Source organism: Melopsittacus undulatus (assembly GCF_012275295.1).
Source record: "Melopsittacus undulatus isolate bMelUnd1 chromosome W unlocalized genomic scaffold, bMelUnd1.mat.Z SUPER_W_unloc_1, whole genome shotgun sequence".
Classification (NCBI taxonomy): domain Eukaryota; kingdom Metazoa; phylum Chordata; class Aves; order Psittaciformes; family Psittaculidae; genus Melopsittacus; species Melopsittacus undulatus.
In genome coordinates, this window is record NW_022993942.1 from 3,458,065 (window position 1) to 3,471,566 (window position 13,502).

The 13,502-nt window shown below is 52.2% G+C and overlaps 1 protein-coding gene across 9 annotated transcripts in view; it reads left to right on the forward strand.

Annotated features, from left to right (window-relative positions):
• Positions 1-2,488: 2,488 nt before the first annotated feature.
• The window catches only part of LOC101881840 (zinc finger protein 532), a 28,486-nt gene continuing 17,472 nt past the window's right edge, over positions 2,489-13,502 (forward strand). For 2 of the 9 annotated variants that reach the window (XM_031054802.2, XM_031054807.2), the window contains exons 1-3: positions 3,544-3,620; positions 3,972-4,072; positions 9,529-11,888. In XM_031054802.2, the coding sequence (XP_030910662.2) occupies positions 9,549-11,888 (2,340 nt within the window). In that variant the 5' untranslated portion in view covers positions 3,544-3,620; positions 3,972-4,072; positions 9,529-9,548. Of the gene's footprint in view, positions 2,520-2,763; positions 2,832-2,900; positions 2,944-3,135; positions 3,301-3,516; positions 3,621-3,971; positions 4,073-9,528; positions 11,889-13,502 lie in introns of those variants that run through there. The other 7 variants (XM_034073643.1, XM_031054803.2, XM_034073646.1 and 4 more) reach the window with 7 other exon arrangements.

Here is a 13,502-nt window from a genome sequence, read left to right on the forward strand (position 1 = left end):
ACCAGTGACAGCAGCGATGATGGTTTGCAGCCATCTGCACTGGGTCTATGGGGAGGGGAGCAGCTGGGGGGGAGCTGGGGCCCACCTCACATCCCATAGGGTATTCCCTATGTCAGGAGGGAACCTTCCATGTGTGCTCTGTGTCTGCTGCTCACTGAGGCTCACACAGTGGGAAGAGCAGATGGGCCAAGAGTGAGGGGGCAAGAGGGGCCATGGTCAGGGTGTGCTCCTGCCACTGACAACTGACCCCACACAGGCTGTGTCAGTCTGTCCAAAATGAAGTGTCCGTCTGTCCAAATGAGGTCTGTGCTGCAAATGTAACTGCTCCTCTTGCCTGGTCTGTAGGGTTCCAGCCCTGAGGAGGTGTCTGCTACAGCTCCCTCGGCTGAGTAAACCCTGAGTAACGGCTGAGCCTGGACACTGGATCCATCCTGGGCTCTGCCCTCCTGCTCCCATGGAAGTGCAGGTGAGCACCCAGGGCTGCAGTAGCTGCTGACAGCACCATCTGCAACAGGCTCATTCACAGCCCTCATCACATACACCCTGATGAATAGTGCACAGATGAGGCTGTATGGAGAAGGGAAGGAGCCCGAGCAGCAGGGACAGAGCAGGCACCCTGCAACAGAGCAGGTATCCTTCAGCATCCCAGGCTGCTGAGCCCTGTTCCACTGGATGTAATCACACATGTTAATCCTCATGTGTTCTGCTCTTTTCCTGCCCTCCTCTTAGCCCTGACAGACACATGCTCTTCAAACCAGTTACAACAGGGAGAAGGGGCCAAGGAAGCTAATTCCCTGCCCACCACACTGGGCACCAGGTTGTAAGTACATAGTGAGACCTCTCTCATCAGCCCAGAGCTGACACTTGAAGGCCTAGGGGTTAGAATACGTGGGCTGCACATGTTCCTATCACTTGTTACTGGTAACTCCAGGCTCCTCCTGAGCTGTTTGGCAGCCCCAGTGCAGACCAGAGCCACATGCAGGCATGAGATAGGGTTTAATGCACCCCAAAGAAGGGTTTGGCAAAGGGCAGATTAACTCCAGGCCTTTGCAGTGAGGATTCAGTGATTTTAACCCCTTGGCCATGGATCAGAGCTCAGGAGCCTCCCAGATGGTCACATCCAGCACCTGCAGAGCACACTGTGTGACAAGCTCAATGTGCTGCTGGGCCAGGAGATGTCTTAACCTTGGGATCCAGAACACAATGGGAGGCTTATGTTAATAACCAGGAGAGCAAACTGGGGGTGTTTGCCAAGGAGCTCTCAGCAACAGAAGCCTCTGCAAAGGGAGGTTGTGCTGTAGGATGGGGTGTTCACACTGTTTCAGTACAGGGGTTAAAGGCTCATTGCACTCTGACCAGTTCAAGTATCCTACAAGAGGAAACAGGCTCTGCTCTGGTGTTTATGCTGGTGCAGCAGCTCCAGCACATCTCAGCTGCCCTGGTCAAACTGGTTGTTAACTGGGAAGAGTCGTCACAGACACAATGGCCTCATTCTAACTGCACTGGCAGGATGAGCCCCAGGCTCCAGCAGGATGAGCCCCAGGCTCCAGCAGGATGAGCCCCAGGCTCCAGCAGGATGAGCCCCAGGCTGGCACAGGATGAGTTCCAGGCTCACACAGGATGAGTTCCATGGCCCTTCTGTTACATTAAACCCAGTGCAGGACATGAATCTGTTTATTGTATCAATGCATCAAATCAATGTGTTCTATTCAAACCTATGGACTTCCCAGGCTCACTCCCTGCCCGGCTGGACCCGGAGCAGTTCACTGTGGGTCTGGGGGTCAGAACCAGCTGGGATGTGTACATGGGATGTCCCAGTGTGAGCAGCAGGAGCTCCCCATGCACTGCTGGGAGCTCAGGCCCTGCTGCAGCCTCCTGCCATGGGGGCTGTGCTGGGGATGCTGCTGAGGCCTTTGGGACCTCACTGCCGCGGAAGAGGTGGTCACAAACCAGCCTTGTTTCAACCAGAATCTGTAGTTATTGACTGTAGTTATTGTCTGTAGTTATTGTCTGTAGTTGTTGTCTGTGTTGTCAGTAAAACCCAGGCCTCGAGGCCAGCCCTGATCCGGGTGTTGTGTGTTCACAGCCTCTCATGCTCTCCAGTGCAGTGGTTCCCACAGACCCACACCCGCTGCCCCTTGCACATGTTCTATGGCACAAAGGCAGCTCCAGGACCCGTGTCCCTCCGTTAACCGCAGGCTGCTGCCGGTGGACGGGCCCTGCTCTGCCCGCAGCGCTCGGCTGCAGACGGGGCCTGGGCTCCCTGGGGGCGGCTCCGTCCCTGCCCCTGCACCGGGCTCAGGCCGGGACTCAGGCCGGGCTCAGAGCAGGGCTCAGGCCGGGCCCGCACCGGGGCTCAAACCGGGGCTCAGGCCGGGCTCAGTGGGGATCCCCCCCCGGCTGACGGAGGCCTCGGCCTGGCCGCAGTGCTCAGCGCCGGCTCCGGCTCCGCATCCACAGCAGCACTGCCCGAGGCAGCCCCCTCTGTTCCACCGCTCCCGGCCAGGCCCAGGCCGCAGGTGTGTGTGTGTGCTCGGTTGTGCTCGGGCTCCGGTACCGGTCACGGCTCCAGTACCGGTCCCAGCCCCTTGTCCGCCGGGGCCTCGGGGGCACCGGTCGGGCAGGGCCGGGGCCGGGTCCGCGGGTGGGGGGGGCGGCGGCAGCGGAAGAGCTCCGGGGATGGGGGGATGCGGGAGCCGGAGCCGAGCGGGCTCCGCAGGGAGCGGGGGGTGAAGGTTGTACCGAGGCCTGTGCTCCGGTTCCAGAGCCCGAGCGGAGCAGGATGCGGCCTGGAGCCTAGCGGGGACCGGTCACCGCCGGGACCGGGGCCGGTGAGTAACGGAGCGGGGAGCACGAGGGTCGGGCTGGGCCTGCGGGAAGGCCCCGGCGGGCAGAGGAGGAGCAGGGATCGGAGCGGGGATCGGAGCGGCTGCACCGGCAGAGGTGGGAGCAGGGCCGGGAGCGGAGGACCCGAGCACGGGGAGGGGGCAGCGGAGCCCTGCGGTACCGGCTGCGGTACCGGCTGCGGTGCCTGCGGTGGCTCCGGTACCGGCTGCCGTACCCGGCTGCGGTGTCTGCGGTGCCTGCAGTACCCAATGGGCGCCGTGCGGCAGGGACGTTGGGAGCTCCCGCAGCCGCTCCGGGCTCCGCACCCCCGATGCCGTCGGAGCAGCCCCCGGGCCGGGAGGGGACCGTGTGCGGCCGCCCCGGGGGCAGCGGAGCCGCGGCCGCCCCTGCCCTGCGCTGGCTCCGGCCCTTTGTTCGCTCCGGACGGGCTCGCACACGGCTCAGCCGTGGCCGGTGAGTGGGGAGCAGGGCCGGGAGCTGTGGGGCAGCCGTGGGGCAGCCGTGGGGCAGCCGTGGGGCCGGGGGGGGCGCAGGGACAGCGCCATTGCAGGGACTCGCTGGCAGCTCCGCCAGGGTTGCCATAGCTTTTATGTAGGGTGACCAGAACCGGCTGGAACTGGTTTGAGGCGGATCAGCTCCTGAACACAATGCAGTCACTGAGCTGCTACAGTGGGAGAGCTTCCTCCCGTCATGGCAGCCAAAAGCAGAGGAGCTTGCAGACAGACACCATCCCAACCCAGTATGTGAATGCACACTGTAGACACACAGCACTGGTATGTGGCTAACCATAGAGGGTTCTGGATGTTTGCAGTAACTGAGGTGACTTGGGCTGTTCGTGCTTAAGGAACGGGCAAGAGCTGAGATGTGTGACCCTGATTCAAATCCTTGTGCTTTGCAAGGGTGGGACACTGGTTGTGCACCGAATAAACCGGCTGCAATGACCTGGAATTGTGGCGATGCTTGTGCCTGAGGAATGCTGTTTGCATGCTGGTTTCTTTGCTGTGAGGCTGGGGGGTCGGGGGTGCTGTGGCTGTAAGGCCAGGAGGAAGCCGTGCATTGTGCAGCAGGCTGCAGAGGGGCTGGGAGCCATACTGCTTTCCTGTTGTCTCTTTCTTTCCTTGTAGGCCTATTGACTGGGGCTGCCTTTAACCCTTTCATATTGCAGAGGTCATGCGGCAGGCACTGAGCAGTGGCTAAATACCTTTCAGAGGTCAAGGTTCAGCAGGTGAGCGGTGCTGTTTGGGTGTGAATGAAGGTACATGTATGTGCCAGGTGAAGCTGCACACGTCAGTAAGGAGGTGACTGTTTAAGTGTTACTGAAGAAATGCTATTAACGTCCTCCAGCTTTAACGGGATTAAAGCTGTTATTTATTTGTAAGACCTACTGATATCTTGGGCTGGATACAGTGTTTGAACTGCAATGTCTTGTCTGCAGCTGTGTGTTTGTGTAACAATGTGGGGCAGGAACAGGCCTCTGAGTGACAGTCAGACACTGCGGAGCACATGGCACTGAACTGTTACAGCACTCACTATGTGCTCTCTGGTTGTTTCAAGGTTGCTTCTTTGGCCAAAGTCTGGCTTCTGAGTTCAGGTCTTGAGTGTTAAATCTGTGCTTAATATAGCTCCATAGCAAAGTACCCGTATGAAGGGAAGGGGATGATGGTGTTTCTAAGCTGCTGGAACCAGGAGGGCTTTGGGAAGCTGCATTCAGGGGGTGATGGAGCTGCAGCCGGTTATTAGCTGCATGACTGATAACGTTGTGCAGTGATGACATGAGCCTGGAAGCGGCTGGGCAGGGCAGCAGCTCCTGGGGTGGCTGCTTCTCACTCAGAGCAGGGGGTAATGGAGAGGGGACTTTTCCCCCTCTCACCTGACAAATAGATGTGTGCTTAGACTGGAACCGGTTTGGGTCTTGTGGAAGCTGAAGGCTTCAGAGAGGGGAGAGGGAAGCAGCAGTGATGAATCTGGCAAGGGGAAGAACAAAGGCTCTTAGGGCTTACATTGGAACACTAACGTTCTGCCTTGGGGATTCTCTGCTAGAGCTGTTACCTCCTAGAACAGGAAACCAGCAGCTCTAGCATCTGAACCAGGATGGTTTTCAGAGCCCTCCCCAGCCCTGCCTGTGCTGGCTCCAAGCAGGATCAATATGGAGGCAACCCCCTGGAAATGCTCTGTCCTGGTGGGAAGTGAGGGTCTTGGCTTGGAAGCCTTGAGAGGCTGTAGATGTGGGTAAGCTGTGGGAGGCTGGCGACAGGCTGGGTGCCTGCACCAGGGACTGACAATACCAGGGAACCTCTTCCTATCTGACTGCAGCAGATTACGTAAGGTATGGAGATATTAACTGTGGCAGAGTGAAAAGAGCATGCTGATGTTCAGCCTGGAGTGATGGTGGGCTGGGGTTTAGTGCAGCTGCAATGGGGTGTGATGGGGCAGTAAATAGCTTGTGTGGTGAGCACAATGCTGCCCAGATCACTGTGCTGATTTCTGTGCCTCTTGCTCAGAAGAGGGATGCAGAGGTTCTGTATTTGCCTGCAGACATCTGTGGCAGAATGATGCTTGCAAACCTGAATCCTTGTTGCATGATAGGAATAGTGTCTGTTGCTGATGCTGATGCTGATGCATGTGTCAGCTACAATTCCTATGCTCCATGAGAGCACCTTTTGGGTTGACTTTTCTTTCTAAGCAGTGTTAAAATGTAAGTCCTTGAGATGTGAGGTGTGTACCTGTTGTGACTGGGGTTTGAGCATGAGCTGTACCCTCATTCTGAGCAAGGAGCTTTGCAGTGGAGAGCTTTCTGCAGGCTGTCAGATGAGCAACCCGCATAGATGCTGGAGCCTGCAGTGGTGCTGGTGAGTGCCCTTTGTTTGGTCTCATGGTGTTTGTAAATGCTCTTCACCAGGAGGGTCTGATTTGCACCAGTTCCAGAGGAAGATGCTGCTCTCTGCATCAGCAGCCCTGATCTCTGCATTGAGCCTGTCTCAGGGAGCTCATCTTGGGAAGAAGGGGGAGGATTTCTCAAGCTCTTTGGAATGAATTATCTAACTTTGCTTTACTTGCAAGTATTGATGTGTGTTAGAATGTAAATATGTGCACAGGTTGTGGGGGGTGTATGTTTAACAGGAAAACAAAACACCCTAATGTTTTAGGGCCTGTTTGTTGCTGGTGGTGCAGGGGAGGGCCCTGCCTGCCTTGAGTGCTCTTACCATGACTGTCTGTGGCTGCTTCGTGCTGGTTCTGAGCAAGAATAGCCACCCACTTAACCAAAGTCCATGAAAGGAAACAGGCAGGAAGCAAATGCTCTTTAGAATGTGATTCACATTGGTGTTAAATTGGGAATCTCAGTGTTTCATTCGTTACTGTTGTACATCTGAATTATTCATGCATTACTGTGCTGCCCATTTAAAGCATCATCATTGGTTTTAACTAGATTGCAACAGGAAGGGGTTGGGGATTTACCTGCTTGTCATGAGTTCATGGCTGTGTTAGGAAGAACCAGGAAGTTGTGAGGCCCAAAACCATAACCGGATCTCTTGCCAAGTACAGGTTGTCTTCATTCGGGCAGCTGTGGATAGAGCTGGTCAGTTCAGCCCCATGTGCTGTGGGTCTTGCTGGTGCTGACCCTGCTTTGAGCAGAGACGTTGGAGGTCAGAGGTCCCTGTTGTCAGGTTCTGTGGATGCCTGTTGGAAACCTCTGGCTTGGAGTCCCCTTTTCTTCCTAAGGCAGATAGACAAGGTGGTTAATGTTGAAATAACAGATATAAAACAGCCTGTACTAAGCCAAGATAAGGACTGGCATGACCATAGTGATCCTTGCATGGTCAATGAGGCCTTTATCCTACAGAATCAAAATGCTCTGTTATGAAGGGAATCCCTATTATCCCTGGAAGCAGGAATCTGAGTTGTACACCAGTAACCAGCTGTGGGAGCTTTGATAAGGGGAAGGGAACCTGTATGTCCTGTGAACATGACAGACATTGCTGACTGTGGTTAAAGTGGCCTCATGCATATCCTGGTGCCTGCTGAGCATTGGAACCGCAGCAGGTTGTGATTTGATGTGGTTCTCATTTCCTGAGGCAGGTTTGGGGGTTGCAGGAGCAGATTTCTGCTGTCTGTCCTTCACATAGGAGCTGTCAAAGCAAATAATCAAGAGTATTAGTCAGTCCTCATTACTAATATAGCTCAAATAACTAATGAACTGCTCCTAAGCTGTGTATTAGGCTCCTGTTTGCCTAATGCTTGGATATATGTTACTGTAATTCTCATTTAATCACTTAAGTCTTCTCTACCTGATGAGATTTCTTGGCATAACAATACAGAAACTTCATTTACAACTGCTTTTATGCTGGTTAAGCCTCCCTCTGTAGGCATTTTGTTCCTATGTTACTTAGGAATCCATACTCCTGTTGGGAAGTGCTTAGTGAGTTACCAGAATTCAGTCCTGGAACAGTGTGTCTAACTGGGAACCTACCAGTGTAACTGTAGCAGTTGTTGGCTACCAGACATAGCAGACACTGAAAGGTGGTGGCTCAGGGATTGTGTTTTCACAGCCCTGAAAGAACAGTGGGAAATGCCTGTAACAAGTGGCTTCTGTAGGAGAGCAGGATGTGAGAATGGTCTCTGGGACCCTGATAACAGGACAGAAGCTCCTGGATACATCACATCTTACAGATGTTTTCCTCTCTGTGCTGGATATCAGCCTCCTAAAGGCTTTGAGTACAGCCTTAGGCTTCCCAGCTAAAGGCCCCAACAGGCTGACAACAATTTAACTGTTCCTCATGGTGTAGCATCCAGTTCCTGCCCTGTTTGCTGCTGTCAGTGGAGTTCCCATGGACTGGGTCTTGGTTTGATGTGATTACCCAAGTGAGTGCTTCACTGGAATGTGTTACAGATGGGCTGGAGGACAAGGGCTCAGTGGGAAAAGGCAGGCAGTGAACAGTGGAAACCTGGACCCTTTCCTCCTGCTGTTCAGAAGTGTATCCAGAGCCTGCTGGGGTTAGGAATGAAAACTGGAAGCAGTTCTGGTTGGGACAAAGACTTGGGGTCTTGCAGGTTGTTCCTTCACGTCTGATTGTGTTGTTCAGGCTGAGGAATGTGTCCTGGACTGCACCTTGTGGGCTGTTTGTTGGTTCAGTGCTGAAGACCATCTTAGTGCCAGCCCTGTGATGTTGGCTCCTCCACCTCTGGGTGTCTCTGCAGACACTGAGCTTTGCTCTCAGCACTTTCCAAAGCAGCTCCAGCTCCTGGATAATGGCCATTTCCAAGGGAACCAGGAACTTGCCTCATTTCCTGCTCTGGAGTGTTTGCAGACATCATGTTGGCCCAGAGGACTTAGCTAACAGCTTGTCTGGCAGGCAGGGGATGAGTTGATTCTGATCCTGGATAAAAGGTGAAGTTTCATCCCTAAGGACAGGAGTTAGGGAAAGGTTTTCAGAGGAAGAAAAGGGAGGAATGTAACTCCAGCAGCCACACTGTGGCAGCTGTGATGGAAACATAGTTTATATACTGCACCTTCAAATGATACACTTCATAAGGGCAGCAATAATTCTGGGTGCCCATGGAGAAGAAACCATCCCATTCTCATGCTCTGTTGGAGCACAGGAGTTGTTCCTTCTGCAGACACCTAACAGGCACCTGCAGCTTCACACTGTGTGCTCCCTGAGGATGGATTTATGCTCCCAGCTCTGCAAGCCTCTCGGTTCCCAGTGTAGCATTAGCCTGAGCTGCTCAGAAGAGGACGAATGTAGCTCCTCTGCCATGCTCTTACACTCTATGTCATCCAGGTACATCTAAGTGGGCCTTTACTTCATACACTGCTCTTGCTAAAGGTTAATTAAACTCCAGTGTATGTAATTAGAGGGAGGTTTAGACTAGGAAGACTTTCTAGTACTTTTTGAGTGTGTATTGTAACTAAAGACACCTATGGACAGATGTACAGTCAGTGCAAATAACCAGTGTCTCAAACCATGAAACACTGTGTCAGTTGTGTGGTTTTACATGGATCTGATAGGCTTTGGTCCCTGGAATCTCTTCCATCTCATTCCCACAGGAACTTGGTGATTTTGCTGTCTGTAAGACAGGGAAAATTGTGGCTAACTGCAATAAATAACATTGGAGGTTGTGGAATCTGTTATGGGAGGTCTATGGGTAGGTGAGACCTGTCAGGAGTAGTGTGCAGGTCCTTCACTGGAGCTGCTGCAAGAAAGCACTGTAAGACACTGCAGAGTTCTTGTCAAGCCATTTAACTGACAGAACAGAGTGCAACAGTCTTAAGCTGTTAGTAGAAACATACCTGTTACCATCTTTAGTCCTGAGACTGATAACACAGATGTTAAGGAGACTTAGGAGGAATTGTGCCTCATGTTACTGTCCTGGAAATCTGGGTATCTTCCTGTAGTCATTGTGGATGTAGAGAGGCAGGAACAAGTCATTGAAGAGAAATCTGTGCTAGAATGCAATGACTGGGTTAGAGTCTGAAGTCAGGGGCAGACTGTAGCTGTGCTCTAATGTGACTGTGCACTGGCACTGGAACACTGTTCTGGGATGTATCACTTCTGACAGTATTACTTCAGAGGTGAAATAACACCTTTTTGCATGGCATACGTGGGCATATGCTGATCTGATGCAAGCCTGTGCTATAAGAGCTTCACGTACTGAGGTGATGACTTTCTGCTTGTTTTACAGATCTGCTTACAATCAAATACATGACCATGGGGGATATGAAGACCCCAGATTTTGATGACCTTCTTGCAGCCTTTGACATTCCAGACATGGTTGATCCAAAAGCAGCTATTGAATCTGGCCATGATGACCACGAAAGCCACATCAAACAGAATGCTCACACAGATGAAGATGCTCATGCCCCATCATCATCAGACGTTGGTGTGAGTGTCATTGTGAAGAACGTGCGCACCATTGATTCTTCTGAAGGAGTGGACAAGGACGGGCACCATTCCACAGGCAATGGCTTGCACAATGGCTTCCTAAGCTCATCGGCTCTTGACAGCTACAGCAAAGATGAAGGGAAGTCACTTAAAGATGATGGGTCAGCTGCTGAGACCACACTCAAGGATTCAGCTTTTAACCAGTTTAGCCCCATATCAAGTGCTGAAGAATTTGATGATGATGAGAAGATCGAGGTGGATGACCCCCCGGACAAAGAGGAGATGCGGGCGAGCTTCAGAGCTAACGTCCTGGCAGGGTCTATATCCCAGCAGGAATATGACAAACTAAAGGCACTTGGAGGGGAGAACTTGATGAAATCTGGAATCTCAGTTTCAGGTAGTCTAGATAAAAGTAAAGTTGCCAAACGAGAGGCAGAGACAAACTCCATGAACTTAAGTGTCTATGAGCCCTTTAAAGCTCGCAAAGCAGAGGACAAACTGCTGAAGGACAGTCCTGAGAAGCTGCTTGAGAACAGGGCACTCGATGGGAAACTGGGGGCTGAGAAAGGTGAAACGAATCTCGGCAGCATTGCACAGTCCAAAGCAAAGTCATCAGCAAAGCTCTCTTCGTGCATTGCTGCCATTGCAGCCCTGAGTGCTAAGAAGGCAGCTACAGATCCCACTAAGGATTTACAGTCTAATTCAGGAGAATCTTCTCCTCTACCTAAGGACATGAGTGAGAGTCCCAGGGCTGTGGAGAAATCACCTGAATCCCAGAGCCTCATTGATGGTGCTAAGAAGCCATCCCTGAAACCCCCTGACAGCCCCAGGAGTGTGTCCAGTGAGAACAGCAGCAAAGGTTCTCCCTCTTCTCCTGCAGGCTCCACACCAGCAATCCCCAAGGTTCGCATCAAAACCATCAAGACTTCTTCAGGGGAGATCAAGAGAACTGTTACCCGAGTGTTGCCAGAGCTTGAGCTGGACTCTGGCAAGAAGGCAGAGCAGACTGCTCCCATGGTCACTTCCATGGCATCGCTGCTGTCCTCGCCAAGCTCTGCTGCTGTGCTCTCCTCCCCTCCCAGGGCTCCTCTCCAGTCCACGGTTGTTACCAATGCAGTTGGATCTGCAGAGCTCGCACCAAAACAGGTCACTATCAAACCTGTGGCTACTGCCTTTCTGCCTGTCTCAGCAGTTAAAACAGCAGGTTCTCAAGTGATTAACTTGAAGCTTGCTAACAACACCACCGTGAAAGCCACTGTCATATCTGCTGCCTCGGTGCAGAGCGCCAGCAGCGCCATCATCAAAGCTGCCAATGCCATCCAGCAGCAGACTGTTGTGGTGCCAGCATCGAGCCTGGCCAGTGCCAAACTCGTGCCAAAGACAGTGCATCTTGCCAACCTTAACCTCCTGCCTCAAGGTGCCCAGAGCACCTCTGAACTCCGCCAAGTGCTAACGAAACCTCAGCAGCAGATAAAACAGGCAATCATCTCTGCAGCAGCCTCACAGCCATCCAAGAAGGTGTCTCGGGTGCAGGTGGTGTCATCCCTACAGAGTTCTGTTGTGGAAGCCTTCAACAAGGTGCTCAGTAGTGTGAACCCCGTCCCAGTTTACATCCCAAACCTGAGCCCCCCTGCCAGCGCCGGGATAACGTTACCAACGCGAGGTTACAAGTGTCTGGAGTGTGGGGACTCCTTTGCCCTGGAGAAGAGCCTGACCCAGCACTACGACAGGCGGAGCGTGCGGATCGAGGTGACCTGTAACCACTGCACTAAGAACTTGGTCTTCTACAACAAGTGCAGCCTCCTCTCGCACGCCCGTGGCCACAAGGAGAAGGGAGTTGTGATGCAGTGTTCCCACCTCATCCTAAAACCGGTCCCAGCAGATCAGATGATAGCATCTCCTTCAAGCAATACAGCTGCATCCATGCTTCAGAGCCCGGGGGGGGTCAGCACGCACGCGGTCACCAAGGTCCAGCCTGGCTTAACGGGGACGGTGATCTCGGCCCCAGCAAGCACACCTGTCATCCCAGCCATGCCCCTGGATGAAGACCCCTCCAAACTCTGTAGACATAGTCTAAAGTGTTTGGAGTGCAGTGAAGTTTTCCAAGATGAGACATCTCTTGCAACTCATTTCCAGCAGGCTGCAGACACGAGTGGACAAGTAGAGTATCATACGTTTACATTCCCATGTTTCGCCTCTAAGCCTAGGAGACTTCGGATATGGGTTTACTTTGATTTAGCTGTTATTTATCTGAACCTCCGTGATTAAATGATAATGAAAACCACCCAACACCCTTGCAAGCACTTACATAGTGAATGTCAACACTGTTTAAGTAAGAGCTTCCTTAGATTTTTTCTTAGGCTCTGAAGTCTAATACTGACCCTGTCTAGTTTTGCTGACACTCAGCATTAGCTTTCTTGCAGCTGAATGTTATCATACTGGTCCTTACTAAGGGGGTTTGATGATCTTTTCCTGTGCTTTGGAATGTGAGCATCCTGTGGAATCCACTTAATTGGCACCCTCACTAAGAGCCCATCTCTTCAATCTGAGTGATCAAGTGATTCAGTCTCCATTTGTCTCCAGTTTGTACTGGTTTCATCCACCCCATGGCTGAGCCAGGCACTCCTCTTGCCTCCAGGGACAGTGAATAAATGGCACACAGACTCCTTTGACAGGAGATGCATGCTGTCTCCTCAGGTCCCTCTCCACCAGTGACATGGGGTTCACTCACATGCATCTCTTGCTGTGTGCCCATTTGTTCCTTTGTGTTGGCTCTCCTCTTACAGTCACAAATGAGCCAAACTTCCAAACCACCTTCAAATTAGTCTGTGGCCTAATGTGAAAGAGACACCTCATTCAATAAACACTAATACAATCAGTGTGCGATGGATTCTGTAATGCTACAGGAGCTGAGCTTGTTTGTTCAATGATACACTTGGGTTTCTGTTGGGGTGTGCCAATTAAACAGGATTCTGGTGTGTCTCAAAGCATTCACCTGAGCTTGGTGTGGCAGCTTCTTGCTGTGTGGAAGCTGCAGACCTGCAGACATGCTCAGATAGGGACAGGAATGTCCCAGGTGTATTCCTGGGAACTGCACAGCAATTGTAAGTGCTGCAGTTAGGGAAAAACCCCCTTGTTATAGGAGCATATAGAGGTTCCTGCCAGAATCTGTTCAGTAAACCTCAGAGCTGTTCTCTGGCCATGAGGCAGTTGCACTGCACCCACCACTACAGCTAGAGTAGACAGATTTAAGTGTGGAAGTCATCTTGACTGTGTGGATTATGTGGCTCCTTTACTGCCTGGGCTGAAATCACCTGGATTCCCAGTGAAGTGTGATAGGAGTGAATTTCTGCTTGTAAGATACTACAGATGTGCCTGCCTCCAGTGAGTTTAGTTAAGCTTCTTGTTGGAAAGGAGTTAGCAGGATGTGTTCTGTCCTTAGGTCTGGCTGCAGTTGTGAACAGTGTCTAATGGCTGACTGTATGTTCTGCAGTAGCTCGTGTCAGTAACAGGTTTTTAGCTTTGCTGGTACTTACTGGTCTTAGATGTCTCTTCTGTGATAGGTCAGTTAGGTGTGATACACTCCAGTAGTCTCCATGAAAACTCTGCTCTTCTTGGTCCTATAAAATCAAGCAATTAGGCATTAGGTAAAGCAAGAGGATGAGAGACAGCATAGGTTGGGAGCGTGAGGTAAGGATAGAAAGGAAACACTAGGGAAGAGCAAAGTGATGGACTCACTTTCTGTGGGGCTTTTTTGGTAGGAGCAGGTGAACT